Source organism: Anoplopoma fimbria, chromosome 3, assembly GCF_027596085.1.
Source record: "Anoplopoma fimbria isolate UVic2021 breed Golden Eagle Sablefish chromosome 3, Afim_UVic_2022, whole genome shotgun sequence".
NCBI classification, from domain to species: Eukaryota; Metazoa; Chordata; class Actinopteri; order Perciformes; family Anoplopomatidae; genus Anoplopoma; species Anoplopoma fimbria.
Window position 1 is genome coordinate 23,150,124 of NC_072451.1, and position 14,160 is coordinate 23,164,283.

At 40.5% G+C, this 14,160-nt stretch overlaps 1 protein-coding gene across 1 annotated transcript in view; it reads right to left on the reverse strand.

Annotated features, from left to right (window-relative positions):
• kcnn1a (potassium intermediate/small conductance calcium-activated channel, subfamily N, member 1a) overlaps nucleotides 1-14,160 on the reverse strand; it is a 41,972-nt gene continuing 27,812 nt past the window's right edge. Inside the window, 6 exon segments of the mRNA XM_054596356.1 lie at nucleotides 1-306; nucleotides 1,496-1,565; nucleotides 3,744-3,752; nucleotides 4,263-4,390; nucleotides 5,405-5,515; nucleotides 5,915-6,056. Of these exon segments, the coding sequence (XP_054452331.1) occupies nucleotides 1-306; nucleotides 1,496-1,565; nucleotides 3,744-3,752; nucleotides 4,263-4,390; nucleotides 5,405-5,515; nucleotides 5,915-6,056 (766 nt within the window).

Genomic DNA, 14,160 nt, shown 5'->3' on the forward strand with positions numbered 1-14,160 from the left:
TTATCCACTATCAGAGGAGGTGTGTGGTGCTGTGGAGGGAGAGCGCCGCCTACGGGCGGTGGAAGTCCAGGATCGCTCAGAGCGTTCAGAGCGCTCGGAGGCTAGAGAGGCGGGTCGAAAGCGGTGAACAAAGCCGTCCAGGAAGTCCTGCTGCTGCTGGGTTATGGCTTGGGAGATGAGGCAGGGCAGCGCCTGCAGGCTGCCCGTCACCGAGTCCAGCTTGTCCTCCAATGTGCCGATGCGCTTGTCCAGCTCCTCACTGCGCTCCTGCAGCTCTGACACCAAGTCATACATCACATTCTGGGTCTAATGAAGGAGAAAAAGTAAATGTGTTTGGGGAGAGCAAGAAGAGGAGGACAAAGAAGGAAGAGGAGGAGGGCCAGACAAAGGAGTGAGAGACAAGATACAAATCTGTTTCACAACTTAACATCCACAAGGAGAGATGCAACAAATTAAATTTCTATGAGGTGCAGTATGTATACATTGCCAGAGAAAAAAAACTTTCATGTAATAAATTACAGTCTTAATCCAACTTGCTCAGTCTGAAGAGAAGGACATAATGACAGGAAGCAGTGTGAAAGGCAGCTGTATAGTTCCATCAAGTCAGCATTGATTTTTATCTTCCCACCGTTTCACAACCAGCTTCTCCAATCCATTTATAGCCGGAGAAGGTCTTCAATGCATTATGTATATGCCTACACAAATCATTCATATAATGAAAAGCCTCTTTATAATCCAGGCACTTATTGTTCCACAATGGATGCAATAGGGCAATTTAAAACGTTAGACAATATATAATAAAATCTACATTCTACTTTCTTTTATTTTTATGACAAATTTAATGCCACATGACATACAATTTAATGTCACCAGTAGATCTTACAATCTATTTCATATTAAGGCCTTTTTCAGACACAAATACACCTCAGAAATCAAATGATTTTTGTCTTAGGTATAAGCCAGAAATCAAAGGGTTACTTCACCATAGGGCTTAACAATGACACACTGAGCCGCTGAACTACTGTAGGGTGTACACAGATGGATCTGACCATCGAGCAGAGTAAGGGCAAGTAAACACACATTAAAGGAGTTGGCCTCAGAACCTTTTTAAATACACACTGGAGTGCAAATGCCATCCACATCAAATGAGGCTGCAGTCATGCACCTCCCTTTGAACCCCCTCTCTGCTCTGCTCCGGTGGGTCAGCTCACGTCTTTACAGCAGGAGAGAAGCTACCGAGGCACGACTGCATTCACCTTCTTACAGCCAGATACTGTTTACTGGCTTACTGGTTTCCATTGTTGTCTCCAGTGATTTAAGAGCTCATAATGCCTCTAAAAATGATACAGTTGATCTACAATGAATAGTAAGACATTGTGTGCCGTTTGGTGCTAGGCAGTTGGTTAATCACAGCCTTTTTCACAAACAAGAAGTCATGTAATCACTTAAATATTGATTCTTACCACTTTAAAGTTACAACAGATGGAAGACTTACCTTCGCCAGGTCCACCAAGGTGTTGGCCTGATCATTGAGTTTCCTCTGCTCCATCTTCACACTGCGTAGTCTGGGGGAGGCACAGGGAGGTGGGAGCAGGAAGAGGAGGGAAGGGAGGAGGTGGACAAAGGAGAAGAAGAGTGGCAGAGGGAATAAGGGAATAGAGGGCAGTTTGCAGGAGTGGGGCAAAGAGAGACAGGTCGTTTGGGGGTGATGAAGGGATAGAGAAGGCCAATAGGGAAGAGAGGAGGAGGAGGAGGAACAACACATTTTTAATCAGGCGTGCTCTCTCACTGAAGACATTTATAAGAGAGAGGACTGCCTGCATGCATCATAAATATATGTACTTTACATATCTCTATGTATACATATACAGTATATAGAAATATATATGTATATATACACCAGCATTCATGGTCTTGGTCAATGCAATGCCAACCAAAACATGCAACATTTGCAGAAGCATACTACGCTCATTTTGAAAAAATCTAAAATAAAGACAGTGTTTATCATGTTTTATCTGTTTTTTTATCTCAATATCCTTTTTCTCATAATAGTGCGGTGCTTTAAGCAGCACTCTTTCCCTGAAAAAATGCATTTTTTTGCTGCAGTCTGAATAATGGGAGATGATCTTGTTATAACGCAAAGATATTTTCAATATAATCCAAAAATGTATTATTACTATGACAAAACATGATGCTTTTTTCCAGCAAGAATGCAATATGCTTCCATACAAGAAAATCCCAAAATGTATGTTTGAAATCAAAACATTCCCATCTCTTTCCATCCAAAAGTAAGACATCAAAAAAGGAAAAAGATGACATGCCCTTTGTCAGTGCTACACACAGCTCAGTGGTAGGACTTGATATATACACACTGGTCATTCAGTAAGCGTGCGGTGACTGTGAGGGACTTGTGCACAATGAAACGTGAGTCTTTGAGTGTGTTTGTGTGTGTGTGTGTGTGTGTGTGTGTGTGTGTGTGTGTGTGTGTGTGTGTGTGTGTGTGTGTGTGTGTGTGTGTGTGTGTGTTTGTGGATGCCACAGATAAAAGATGAAGCTTGCCAGAAATAAACTGTCTAATGACACTGCTGAATATACGGCAACATAGAAATTTCAAATATCTTGTGCAATGATACATCGGACATGTTTTGTGATGCCTTCAACATTGTGCCTCTTTATCTCTAATCAAATACATTAGGGGCCTTGTACGAACTGTTAACGCTGATGCAAATAATCTGTCATTGTTAGCGGTGGCATCACACAGCCATCATTTGGATGTGTGAGAGGAAGAATTTCCCTCTTCGGCAAATTATGAGACAGGATGACATTCAAGGGCATTTATTCATGTGCAAATCAGTATATCAGAGCAGAGTGAGGCCACCCGCTTACGGCTCTATCTCTGTGGGACGCCGCTTCAGCTCGTATGTGTCTGTTTGCTCGGCTTTGTTATCCCTTATGGCTGTCGAAGAATAGGGGCTAAAAGCTAAAACTACTTATTAGTGTAACGTATTTTGAGTACAATTTATTCCTCAAAACCACAACCTATGTTGTGTCTCGTCTTTTTGTGCTATGTCATCAATGTCACGTGCAAGCTTTGGCATCTGATCTCAAATAAGAGAGGATAAAACAAAGCAAATTGCTATATTATAACATCAAACATTTAGACCTCATTAGAATTAGATTACATTACAGTGTGTGTGTGTGTGTGTGTGTGTGTGTGTGTGTGTGTGTGTGTGTGTGTGTGTGTGTGTGTGTGTGTGTGTGTGTGTGTGTGTGTTCATGTAATCACAAAACCATCAGGAGTGTAGGATGAGTTCTGTTGATGCAGGTTAATATAGCCTCCAGAGCAGCTATATTAATCATGGGCAACATTATGCAGTACATCGTAGATGATTATGAACCGCTGACCAGGCCAACAAAGCTTCAAGCTCATTCTGTGCAAGACGCTTTTTTCTTTCACACGTTCTCTCCAGACAACCTTCCACTAGTGACACCGGTGGCAAAATGTTGATGCTTATTTTTTTTTTTGGTTTCATTCCATTCAAAAAGGGAAGATGGGAGGGAGAGGGAAGTAAATGGAACATTGAAGTAAATAAAACTAAACTAAAAACAATTCAGCATCCAGCATTTTCTTTTTTTTTTGGTAACACACGCTTTTTTTTCATGCATGTCAAACGCAGACATGGAGAGAGGAGGAGGATGTTGAGGAAACAGTAGGAGGAGGATACATAGAAGACTCAACTTACTTCTGAGCTCTGCAGTGATAGAGCAAAACAAAGACAGAACACAGTACAGAGTTTTAACCCCACGACATTCACGAAACGAGTGAAACCATTACACTTCTCACTGTAAGCACGGGGTAAAGGGGGTCGGAGGGAGAGGGAGACGGGGAGGGGAATAGGGAGGACCATTACACTAAATTTCAGCGTGTGTGCTTGTGTATGTGTGCATGTGTGAGAGTTAACATGTGTGTGAGCATAACAATCATAGGAAATGGTACTCTTGAAGAGGACATTGTATCAAACGCTAGAAATATTCTCAGCTACGTCTACATTTCATCAGTTTATTAGCAATGCAACTATTGTTTATACGTCTTAAATATCATGTACCACAAATAACATTAAAGACAATCACATGGATTGAACATCTTAAATACTATATTTCTAAATAACATACTATAGTTTGATTCCCCTTGGTGGTTGGTGGTGAACGACACATTTTATTACACATCAGATAACACGAAACAGAAGCAGTGCAGGACTTACTGGTGAATGGCTTGGAGAAACTTGCGCTGGTGTTTCCGCACCTTGGCGTGATCTATCTTCTTGACCAACTTAGTGTGTTTGTAGATGAGCCATGTTTCCCTGAGTACATTGGCAGCTGTGTTCTTTACCTGTGAAGCGAGGTTGAGAAAGACATGAGATGTACCGTAGCTTCTTAAAGGGCAGTGTCAGCGCTAGATCAAATGTCCAACAGAGGCTCGAGGGCATACATTACGTTTCAACATTGAAGGGACGTCTATTAAGAAGGAAGTTTTGGGTTCATCCACCTACAAATAATGCATTTCATACAATATTTTTATGCACTAATTTATGGTGGAAATGTTTTTAATTATGTTGAGGAAAACAATATATATAATGATATAAGGCTGCAGCTTTCTGTATTGCTCAACTTGCAGTGCACTCTCAGCACTTTTTAATACAAGAGTTAAAGGCCTTGTCTTAGTAACAAGCTTACCAAAGTGACAAAGTTTACCACAAAATACAATCCATGAAATACTAGAATGTCAGGCGATGGTCAAACATAGATTCAACATAAAACCAATGGAGTAATGAGTTATAAAAATGCCGGCCTAATTAGATTTGTATCGACATTGGACATTTGCACAGGCAGTATAATGAGGACGCCCTGAAAACCAGTGGCTCTCAAACTGGAGGTCAAGATCCCAAAGGGATCTAAAGATAAATCCAAAAAGTCGAAAGATAATTAACAATATTATGTAGCAGAAATATATTTTTTATTCTGTCTTATCCCTTATTGCTGGCAATCCTGGCCAACATTCTGTCTTTCGAAGGCTGCAGCTGCCTCAGTTGTGAAGCTAGAGAGAAGATTATATGAAACTAGACGACCTGTTGAATCCATGCAGCTTTGACGGGAAGGGGGCTGAATAACGCTCCCAACTTGGACTAAATTTTGGCGATGGAGAACCGGCATGCATTGAACATGTCTGCATACTGGGGTCCCTAAACAGTCTTAAAATACATCCGGCTAGTTTGAGATAGATTTACTTAATCACACATTTCCATATGCAACCTGTTATGATAGGTCAGTAATTTGTTTTAAAGGGTTACAAACCCCTGCTGTAAAAAACAAAGTTAACTAAATACATCGGTATGCTGTGACTCACTCGTTTGCAGAGTTGTGTGTCCATCATGAAGTTGTGGACATGTTTCTCAGCCTTGGTCAGCTCCAGCTTCCTGGCTACTACTGCAACCACCAGTGCAGTGCAACCAGCTCCCTGTGGCACAGATACATGGTCATACAAACACAGCAGGATTTTGTTTGTGAACTTTCAAAATGCTACGACACTAAATTAATAATGATAAAAAAAAAAGAACCAGTAAAGAAACGAGACATAGCAGCTCAAAGTCATGAAATGTCCTTTCTCAATGACGATAAAGTTGACAATTAAACATTTTAATTGTCAATAACAAATGACTAAAACCTTCACATATTTATGAACTCAATAAAAGTTACCCGAGTAGTTTTATATATCAAGTTGTGGTTCTTTTTGCAGTAGGTTCAGTCATGGTCAGAATGAAGCTGGCAGTGAGAGCTGAGCTTTAGTTTTATAACTGTTCCAGTTGTCCTGTGAGAGTGTTATGTGTTTATCTGAGTTAAGAACAGAGGAACCCACCATAATCCCTGTAAGCAGACACACGCCTTTCCCACAGTACGTGTGTGGTACCATGTCCCCATAGCCAATGGAGAGGAAGGTGATCGAGATGAGCCACATGGCTCCCAGGAAGTTACTGGTCACTTCCTGTTTGTCGTGATACCTGAAGTGATGAAGAGAAGCAGAAGTGGGATACACACAGTGAGTAAAACCGCACACAGTCTCTTGAATGTGAGCATGCTAGAGAATGAAGTGGTGCTGTGTGAACCGAACAGCGGTGGTGGGTGGAGGAAGTGGAGGTGGTGAGGATCGAGGAGGAGGAGGAAAAAAATCATGGTGCAAGGTGTTACACCTGTTTTGTAAAGCCAGTTTGGCACAGAGTCCATTCTGAGTAAGATAAATGAAGGTACGTTTAATGGATTTATAAGAGACACTATACGCTCTATTCTTCTTTAGCTTTGGGTCATTTCTACCTGAGACAGTTTAATGGAGAAACATGTTTAATGGGTAGGAATGTAGGCAGGACAGAGCAAAATAGTGTAAATTTTTTAAAATAAATTGATTGAATGATTTCAGCAACACCACTGAACATGTGTTTTATGTTCAGTGTCTGTCAATATTTGCTGTGAGGAATGATATGAAGGAGCATTAAAGGAATGAGTCTGAGGCCAAATCACTTACTCTTGTCGTACATTTGCATAGAAATGACAACTTTAGCCAACATGTTTCAAATGACAAAAAGAGGGGCCGTGTCGCTGTTAGTGACTGGATAAAGAGCACCGCAGGTCAGACTTGATTTGAATATGACCACCCAACAAATGTAATGTCCGAGCAACCAAAAATGCACATACTGCTGCATTAAATCAAACTAACAATTGGCTTATTTGCTGCAAATCTTCCTCCATTGAGTTTACGCTGCCCCAAGAAAAAGGTTTGGCAATGCAAATCATCACTTCAAACATTGCTGAAAATAGCTGACAGCTATGCTTGAATTGTCATTCCAAAGGCCCACAGTGCATCTGCAGAGATATTTCTATAAAAACACACACACTGTACAAAGCTGGATTGATGATGACATTCCCATACCTTTTGCAGCAAGACAAAAGTCCATCACAGAGGCAAATCTGCCTTATCCACCCACCCTCATTCAACTTGTTTAATTATTCCCAATGGGCTGTCTAGGAGGAGATCAGATAAGATTTAATTTTGGAGTTAAAATCAAATATTCATTAAACACTTTGAGACAACATCTCCCTTCTGACAAGACAACATTATTTCTTGGGATTTTGTTAAGGCTTTTCTTTTCTTTCTTTTCTCTGACTGGGCCAATCATGAAAGACTTTAAACTATCCAGCGGTGACCCAGCATGTGGACTCAAAATGGCTGGAACAATCACCTTTAATTAATGCACAACTACAGATTTTCTTAAGTTTTCCTTTCCAAGCGAAGGCAAAATGCCTGTTCCTCCTCTCCTCCAAGACAGTTCATTGTCATCAAATATCATAAATTAACTAATCATGCCCTCCGCAAGTTCTTAATACTCCCCCTCTCACAAATGTCTATTCATGCTCAAAGTCAGGGGTCAAAGTACCTAGGAGAACCTTTTTTTGTTCCCTCAGAATGACAAAAAAGTGTGCGGCCTGTGGGTTTCAAGCTTCTTAGATGACATGCAGAAAAGCAGTCTGTGCAATACCATGCAGGAATAAAAAAAAGCTGTCTGCATCCTGCATGCTTCAAAACCAGTATATTGAGAGCAGGGGAGCAATGGGAAACCTGAGATTCATTTAGAGATGAAACCACCTCTGGAAAATACTGCAGTATCACCAGGTGAAAGAGGACTGTACGTCTTCGTGGACAGGCTTTCATTTGTAAACAGTGGGGTAGGATTGGACGGTAACAAAGGAAGAAGCTCATTGAATTTGACACCCCTGTCTCTTTTACCTGCATCCCAACACTTCACCAGCTGCCCTTTGATAGTTGCCAGGGGGCTAAACTTGATCAGCTGGCAAAATATTGTAATTACAAGTGACTAGTATGTTAATTTGATTCATCTTGTCATCAAGGTGAGCAGAGAATGAGTCATGTCTTTAAGGCAGGCAGAAGTGTGTTGCACCTTTTAGCAAAGTGAACAATGTATTATAACAGCGACCTGCTGTTTAAATAGACCCCCATAGATATGCTTTGACAAAAATGCAGAAGGCATCTTTTTTTTTTTGTTGCAATAAAACATTTTTCATAAAATGCTTTCTGTTTTATTATCTGTTTTTCTAATGGTGGGAATATATTTTCAACACACATATTTCAATAATAAAAAGAGCAGAAACAGCAATACGGGAATAGAGACAGAGGCGGAATGGGGAGCTAATCGATAGCATTTTTAGGGCTCTCAATATACTGTGTCAAGTTTTGGAATAGCATGGAGAAGAGCTGGCACCACTTTCAACCTATTCCAGGACAAGAGGTTTATCCCCCGCTGTTAAATTCTCCCTGACAGACACTCTGCAGCAAAAGCATTTTCCTGAAATCAATTACTCAAAGATTTCAGGGATGATGTTTTTATCCACTTCTCTATTGTATATACAATAATTCTGTAAATCCAAATGAGCTCTAAAAACTTTGCATCTTTGGTGAGTTAGAGGAGGGAGTACAGCACGATTCACACAACATACGACAAATAATCTCTATGGCTCCATCTGCAACCAAACAAGTCAACAATAAGAACAGGTGACAACAACCTTCACCGTCCATCTCTTCAAATTATCACCAATGTATCAACTGGTCTGGTCAACACTGTGATGTTATCCGTTTATGTGGACTAATAAATGATTCCCACTCATTCAATATCTTAACTTTCCTTCGTAGCTGAGATCATGATACATAAGACGATTCCTGAGGAAACACCTCAGCCAGAGTTCACGAAACAAAAACAGAGCTGATGGGTCAAATGTGAAAGAGCCACACTTACCTCTGCAAACACACACACACACACACACACACACACACACACACACACACACACACACACACACACACACACACACACACACACAAACACACACACACACACACACACACAAATATTTTAAATGTTGACTGAATGTGACTAAAAAACACTACAATATATAATATTTTGTTATTTTACAAAAGGAAAGTTTTTACAAGCCACGCTTAAAAAGTTAGTATAAATGCAACATAACTAGCTTCAATCTCAATGCTTTTCATTGAAAAGTGTTACATTATTATCAGCATTTATCTTAAAGGTTTAGGCATCACTCTTAAAGGGTTATCATTATCTTGTTTTGGAGTGAATCACCTCACATACATCAGTGAAACCACCAAGACACACTTCTTGAATACAAAAAACAGCAGAATAGAGCTGTTTGAGGTTTTACACTCATGTGTTTTGTGTCCTTAAAATACATCTTTGTTGGGCGGAAAGATACTTTTAAAATCAACTAATACATGCAAAACCTAATTCTACATCTATGTTTCAAACTTCCTTTACAAGAATCACAACCTCACCTCTGTTTCTAATTTCCTAAGCCGGTCAGCTGCCACAGCAAAGCAAATGACTTCCTCCACATTCAAAAGCTAAAATTCTGGCGCTTTCGACTGCGTACAATAACAGCACTTCCCCTCTCTTTCCTACATTTTGGTTTCATATCAACAAAAACAAATTAAAACAATTTTTCAATGAGTGCAAGTCATGTTGATATAAATGCATTTGAGCGCTGGCTGAGATTACTTGGGGACAAATAAGTTGGGATGCTCTTCGGGGACTGTGTTAGTTGCAGTAAACATGAGCAGATTAAACTCAAAGTGATGATGACCTAATTAAAAAATGGTGTTTTCACAGCGCAGCCAATAAGCAAAGCAAAGCAAGCGGCAGTCACACACTCCAAGTGGACTGTAAGAATTTTATGATATGTGCGTGATATATGTATGTAAAGTAAAAAAAAAAAAAAAAAGAATCTGTCCAATACGGGAAAGTTGAGCTAACGCATGCTAGAGCGCTAAACTAAGATGAACGTGATTAACACTTTACCTGCTTAACATCAGCATGTTAACATTGTCACTGTGAACATGTTAGCATGGTTACTTTAGCATTTAGCAAAAATGAACAACTGTGCCAGAGAACAGCCTCACAGAGCTGCAAGCATGACTTATGTCTATTTGTCCTTTTACAATTTGTAAGTATAAGGATATAGGACCATGTTTGGAATGTAACACAACACTGATGCCAGCTCGGGAAAAAAAGTGTATTTCCCTTGAATCACCCTACGTTCACACACATCTGTCCTCGTTCTGTGGTTCCCTGTAATGTGTTGACACTGAAAAAGCTCCACTACACTCTAAGGAAGGGTTTTATTGAACTATACTTTAAGTTATACTTTTCCCTTTCACTTCATTTGAAACATATATGCAGAGGAGCGAACGTAGTATCTGCAGCCATCTTTTTCTGCTGGCTTTGTGCCCGATTTTATCTTTGGTCAGGGAATTTTTACACACACTTGACCAGTCGAGGGGCTCAATGTCATCATGACCCCTCGTCTGATAATGCAACATGGAGGAGTGGCGGTCTCACAAGGTGTGTTGTAATTGTACTTCAGCCAAATAACAAAAAATATAAACCAAGAGAGAGACTTGCTGTGTTTCAGAAACCAACCTCTTGATTCAGGGCGACTTAATGAGCCTCAGTGCATTATATTTGTTGCGAGGAATGAAATGATTTTGTTGCACCAATATGATTGCACTTTAATAATTATAAATTATGTATTGCTGCCAAGCAACTAAGCTGTGAATCCAAAAGTAAAGACCTGCTTGCATTAGCTGACTTGCAGATTTTGCAGCCTCCAGGCCTCCTTTGCCAGAAATAATCAAGTGGGTGTGTTTGTGATTCTCATCCATTTTAAAGATGCTGGATGAAAACTTAAAAAGAGTCCACTACACTGAAATTAATAATGAGATTTCCTGTAAGTCAAACTATTACAAACAATGAAGTAAAAGACGTAATCTAACGTAAGTGCTTGAAACTGTCTAGTAGCCCTACCTTTACAAACTTTTATATCTCAGCTGAGAACTATGAACTAAGTATTTTCTGTCCTTCTTAATCTACAATGCCACCGGACAGGAGGCTCCGTTCACGAACCCCTAATCTTAATGTTTCAGTGCTGGAGGGTTATAATGTCTCTGTGGGTTGTCAGATAGTGTACGTCCTATTACAGATGTTTCATTGAAATAGGCAGGAGATGCCTGCATAAAAAAAACCTCAATAGTGAGTCCCTGTTAACAAGGTCACACCAGTCTCCTTTAAAAACCTTTAAAAAAAGGTATTTTACTAACTCTGGGTATCCAACCTTCAGGGGGACACAACAAGCTTTAAAACACCACCACCACTCCTCCACTGCAAACTAAATACACCTATTTACGCTCATGTTCCCCATCTTCCCAATGCTCTCAGGACTCAACTAAATACCTAATCTGCTGTTCCTTCTCCCCAGAACACCAACTTCCGCTTTAAGAAAGTGCTCACTCATTGAAACCCACAAAATGAATGACGGTTTACAGAAACTCTGCCCACATTTGTTGCTGCAAGCGACATGGGCATTGGATCGTCCTATCCTATTTAGGTGCCCAATATAATGCCTGCCAAAAAAGTTTTTATGGTTTATTAGCCTTCAGTCAGTCATTCATTTTCAGTAGTGATTTCATTTCCTTTGTCTGTTGCTGTGAGACAGATGGGAACCCTTAACAGAAACTCATTCTAAGACTGACAAAAGTATGATGAACAGATTAAGTCAGCTCTGATTCTATATTAACTGTTAAACACTGATTGTTAAGTGCTAGGTCCAAGATAAGTCCTACTACATACAGGTTCCCTCGTTTCAATCTATCTAAATTGTTTAAACTTTGACTACCATTGCCTGAAACAGAAGAATGGAATAATTTATTTGAAAAAGATCAGGTTTTTTTAAGTTTACTACACTTTTTTTCTTACATCCCTTATTAAAGCTTAATTGTAGCTCTAATATTAACAGATAATATATTTTAGTTGAGGTCCTTGTCACAAGGTTGATGGGATGCAGTACTCACAAGTGAGCAAAAACACTAGTATGGCAGTCTAACAGTGTAAATAATAACAATCTTAAGGAACCTTCCACTTTAAGCTACTACCACCTGTCTCTGAACAAGGAACAGCGCTGCTTTTATCTTCAGCGCGGATCGTATCTCTGGTGATTATAACTTCCACATTCTCTGTTACGCAAACATGCTTTGCTGGATATGTATATGACTTTGCCATAGGCTGCAATCAATACTATGCCTTCAGAGCGTGCATAGTTTTAAAGCAAATTATCAGATCAAGTCATCAAACCATAGAGAATCCACCTGTCCTTGAGGTTGCAGCAATTTGCATAAAACTCATGCGACGTTGTGGAAGGGATGTTCGTGTTTAGGATAATCTTGTGAATGATTCAGATTGAGGCAAAGGTGTTTTAGCCGCTTACTGTAGATTGGAAATGCACAGCAAACTGTATACAGTCTCAGCTTGTTCTTCAATGTCTGCCAGCTCTTTGCCATCATTGTGGACAGAAATACTTTGAAATATTGCATACATTTCAAAGTTGTCATCATCCGTTTAGCCAAGAAAAATAAGGAGGTATTTTTGTTGCCACCCACTTTGTGGTATTCTGAATTTGAATCTAATCAAAAACTAATAGAAATAGCATTGTTGCACTCGTAACCTGGAAACTGTAAAGTTGCAATCTTGCTGAATATTTCATGTGAACCTGTTGTTGGTGTGAGAAAGTTAGAGTAGCATCGGTGTGTGTTTCTCTGGTTAGGCACTCGGACGGTCTGTTCTTGGCTGCGGCTGTCTGTATCTAAGCAATGACACAATCTGGATGTCAGACCTTGGTGTAGGTGTAGCTGACTGGTAACTCAAGCCTGATAATCCAGTGCTGCGCTCTGAGGGAAAGTCAGCTAAACTTCCTGAGAGCTTGCCTACAGGTCCTCACCCGAGAAAGCGAGGTGAGAAACAGCAGTCTCACATCGCCTCGAAATAGAGCGTTTTGTTTCAGATAACAGAGTTAGAACAGGAGCGGAAAATAATTAGATAACAGTTAACGAGGAAAAAAAAGGATCGAAGGACCAGGGAGGCAGGCAAGGCATGCATGGGAGTGTAACTGAGTTCTGGCCGGATTAGGCCTGCTTGTTATGGATAAGGGGAAGGCAAAGGGACGAGGAATCAGTAGTGGGGAGAGATGAGGATAAACTGCAAAGCATGCCACGTTAGATGGGTGCAGTAGGAGATCTGCAGAGGATCAGTCAGGAGTAAGAGAGAGAGAGGGGGGGGAGCCTCATGGTTCTGAGGGAGAAGCCGAAAAGAGCTTAGTTAAGGAGCTTAGTTGAGGTAGGTTAGCTCTGAAGATGGGCTGTATCAAGAAAGAACAGGAAGCGGTCCAGTGACCAGCATTAAATCCATCTACTGTAACATTAGCATCTCTCCCAACTCCACCCCTCTCTGCCTCCCCTGGTTGTGTGTCTTTCATTCACCCCATCTAGGCATTTTCCAGGTAGACACCGTGCTCGTCCAATCCCACACCGTAGTGCCCTTTGATTGGCTCAGGAGCGCGGTCAATGTGACAGATTAGCGGCGTGTGATACAAAAGTCGCACACAGCACTTTGGGAAACAAGCGCCTCTTTTTTTCCACTTATTTTGTTACCCGGAATGATGGGATTGATAAGTAAACATGAAAACGTGCATACTGTTTCCATGTTTACCAGAGGAGGGGACAAAGGGGGATGAGGACACTCGGTTCATGGTTGTAAACAAAAACTGGAGACACTGCATTCAGTACAGATCATACTCCTCCTTCCAGAGTGACTACATTTAAGAAACTGTTAAACAATGCCCTCATTTACCTGCCTAACTTTGAGCTACGTAACATTACTCATATATAATTGGCGATCAGATGGATTCTGTGCTAGATAGTAAGACACACCCCAGAACAAAATTACATTACCTAGTACTCAAAATGACTTGACATTTGTCCTCTACTTGCATAATCAGACCTTCTTTTGGCTACAGGAGACAAACTGTCTTCACCCCTAGAACAAAAAAATCTTTGGGGCAGAAGCAACACGAGTCTGTGCAAAACCATTACAACACTGTTCAATTAAGTTTGTGAAGGGAGACACATAATGGGATGGTAATATGTGAACACAAAGAACAGAAAGGCTTTTGCTCCTCGACAAATCTTTGGAG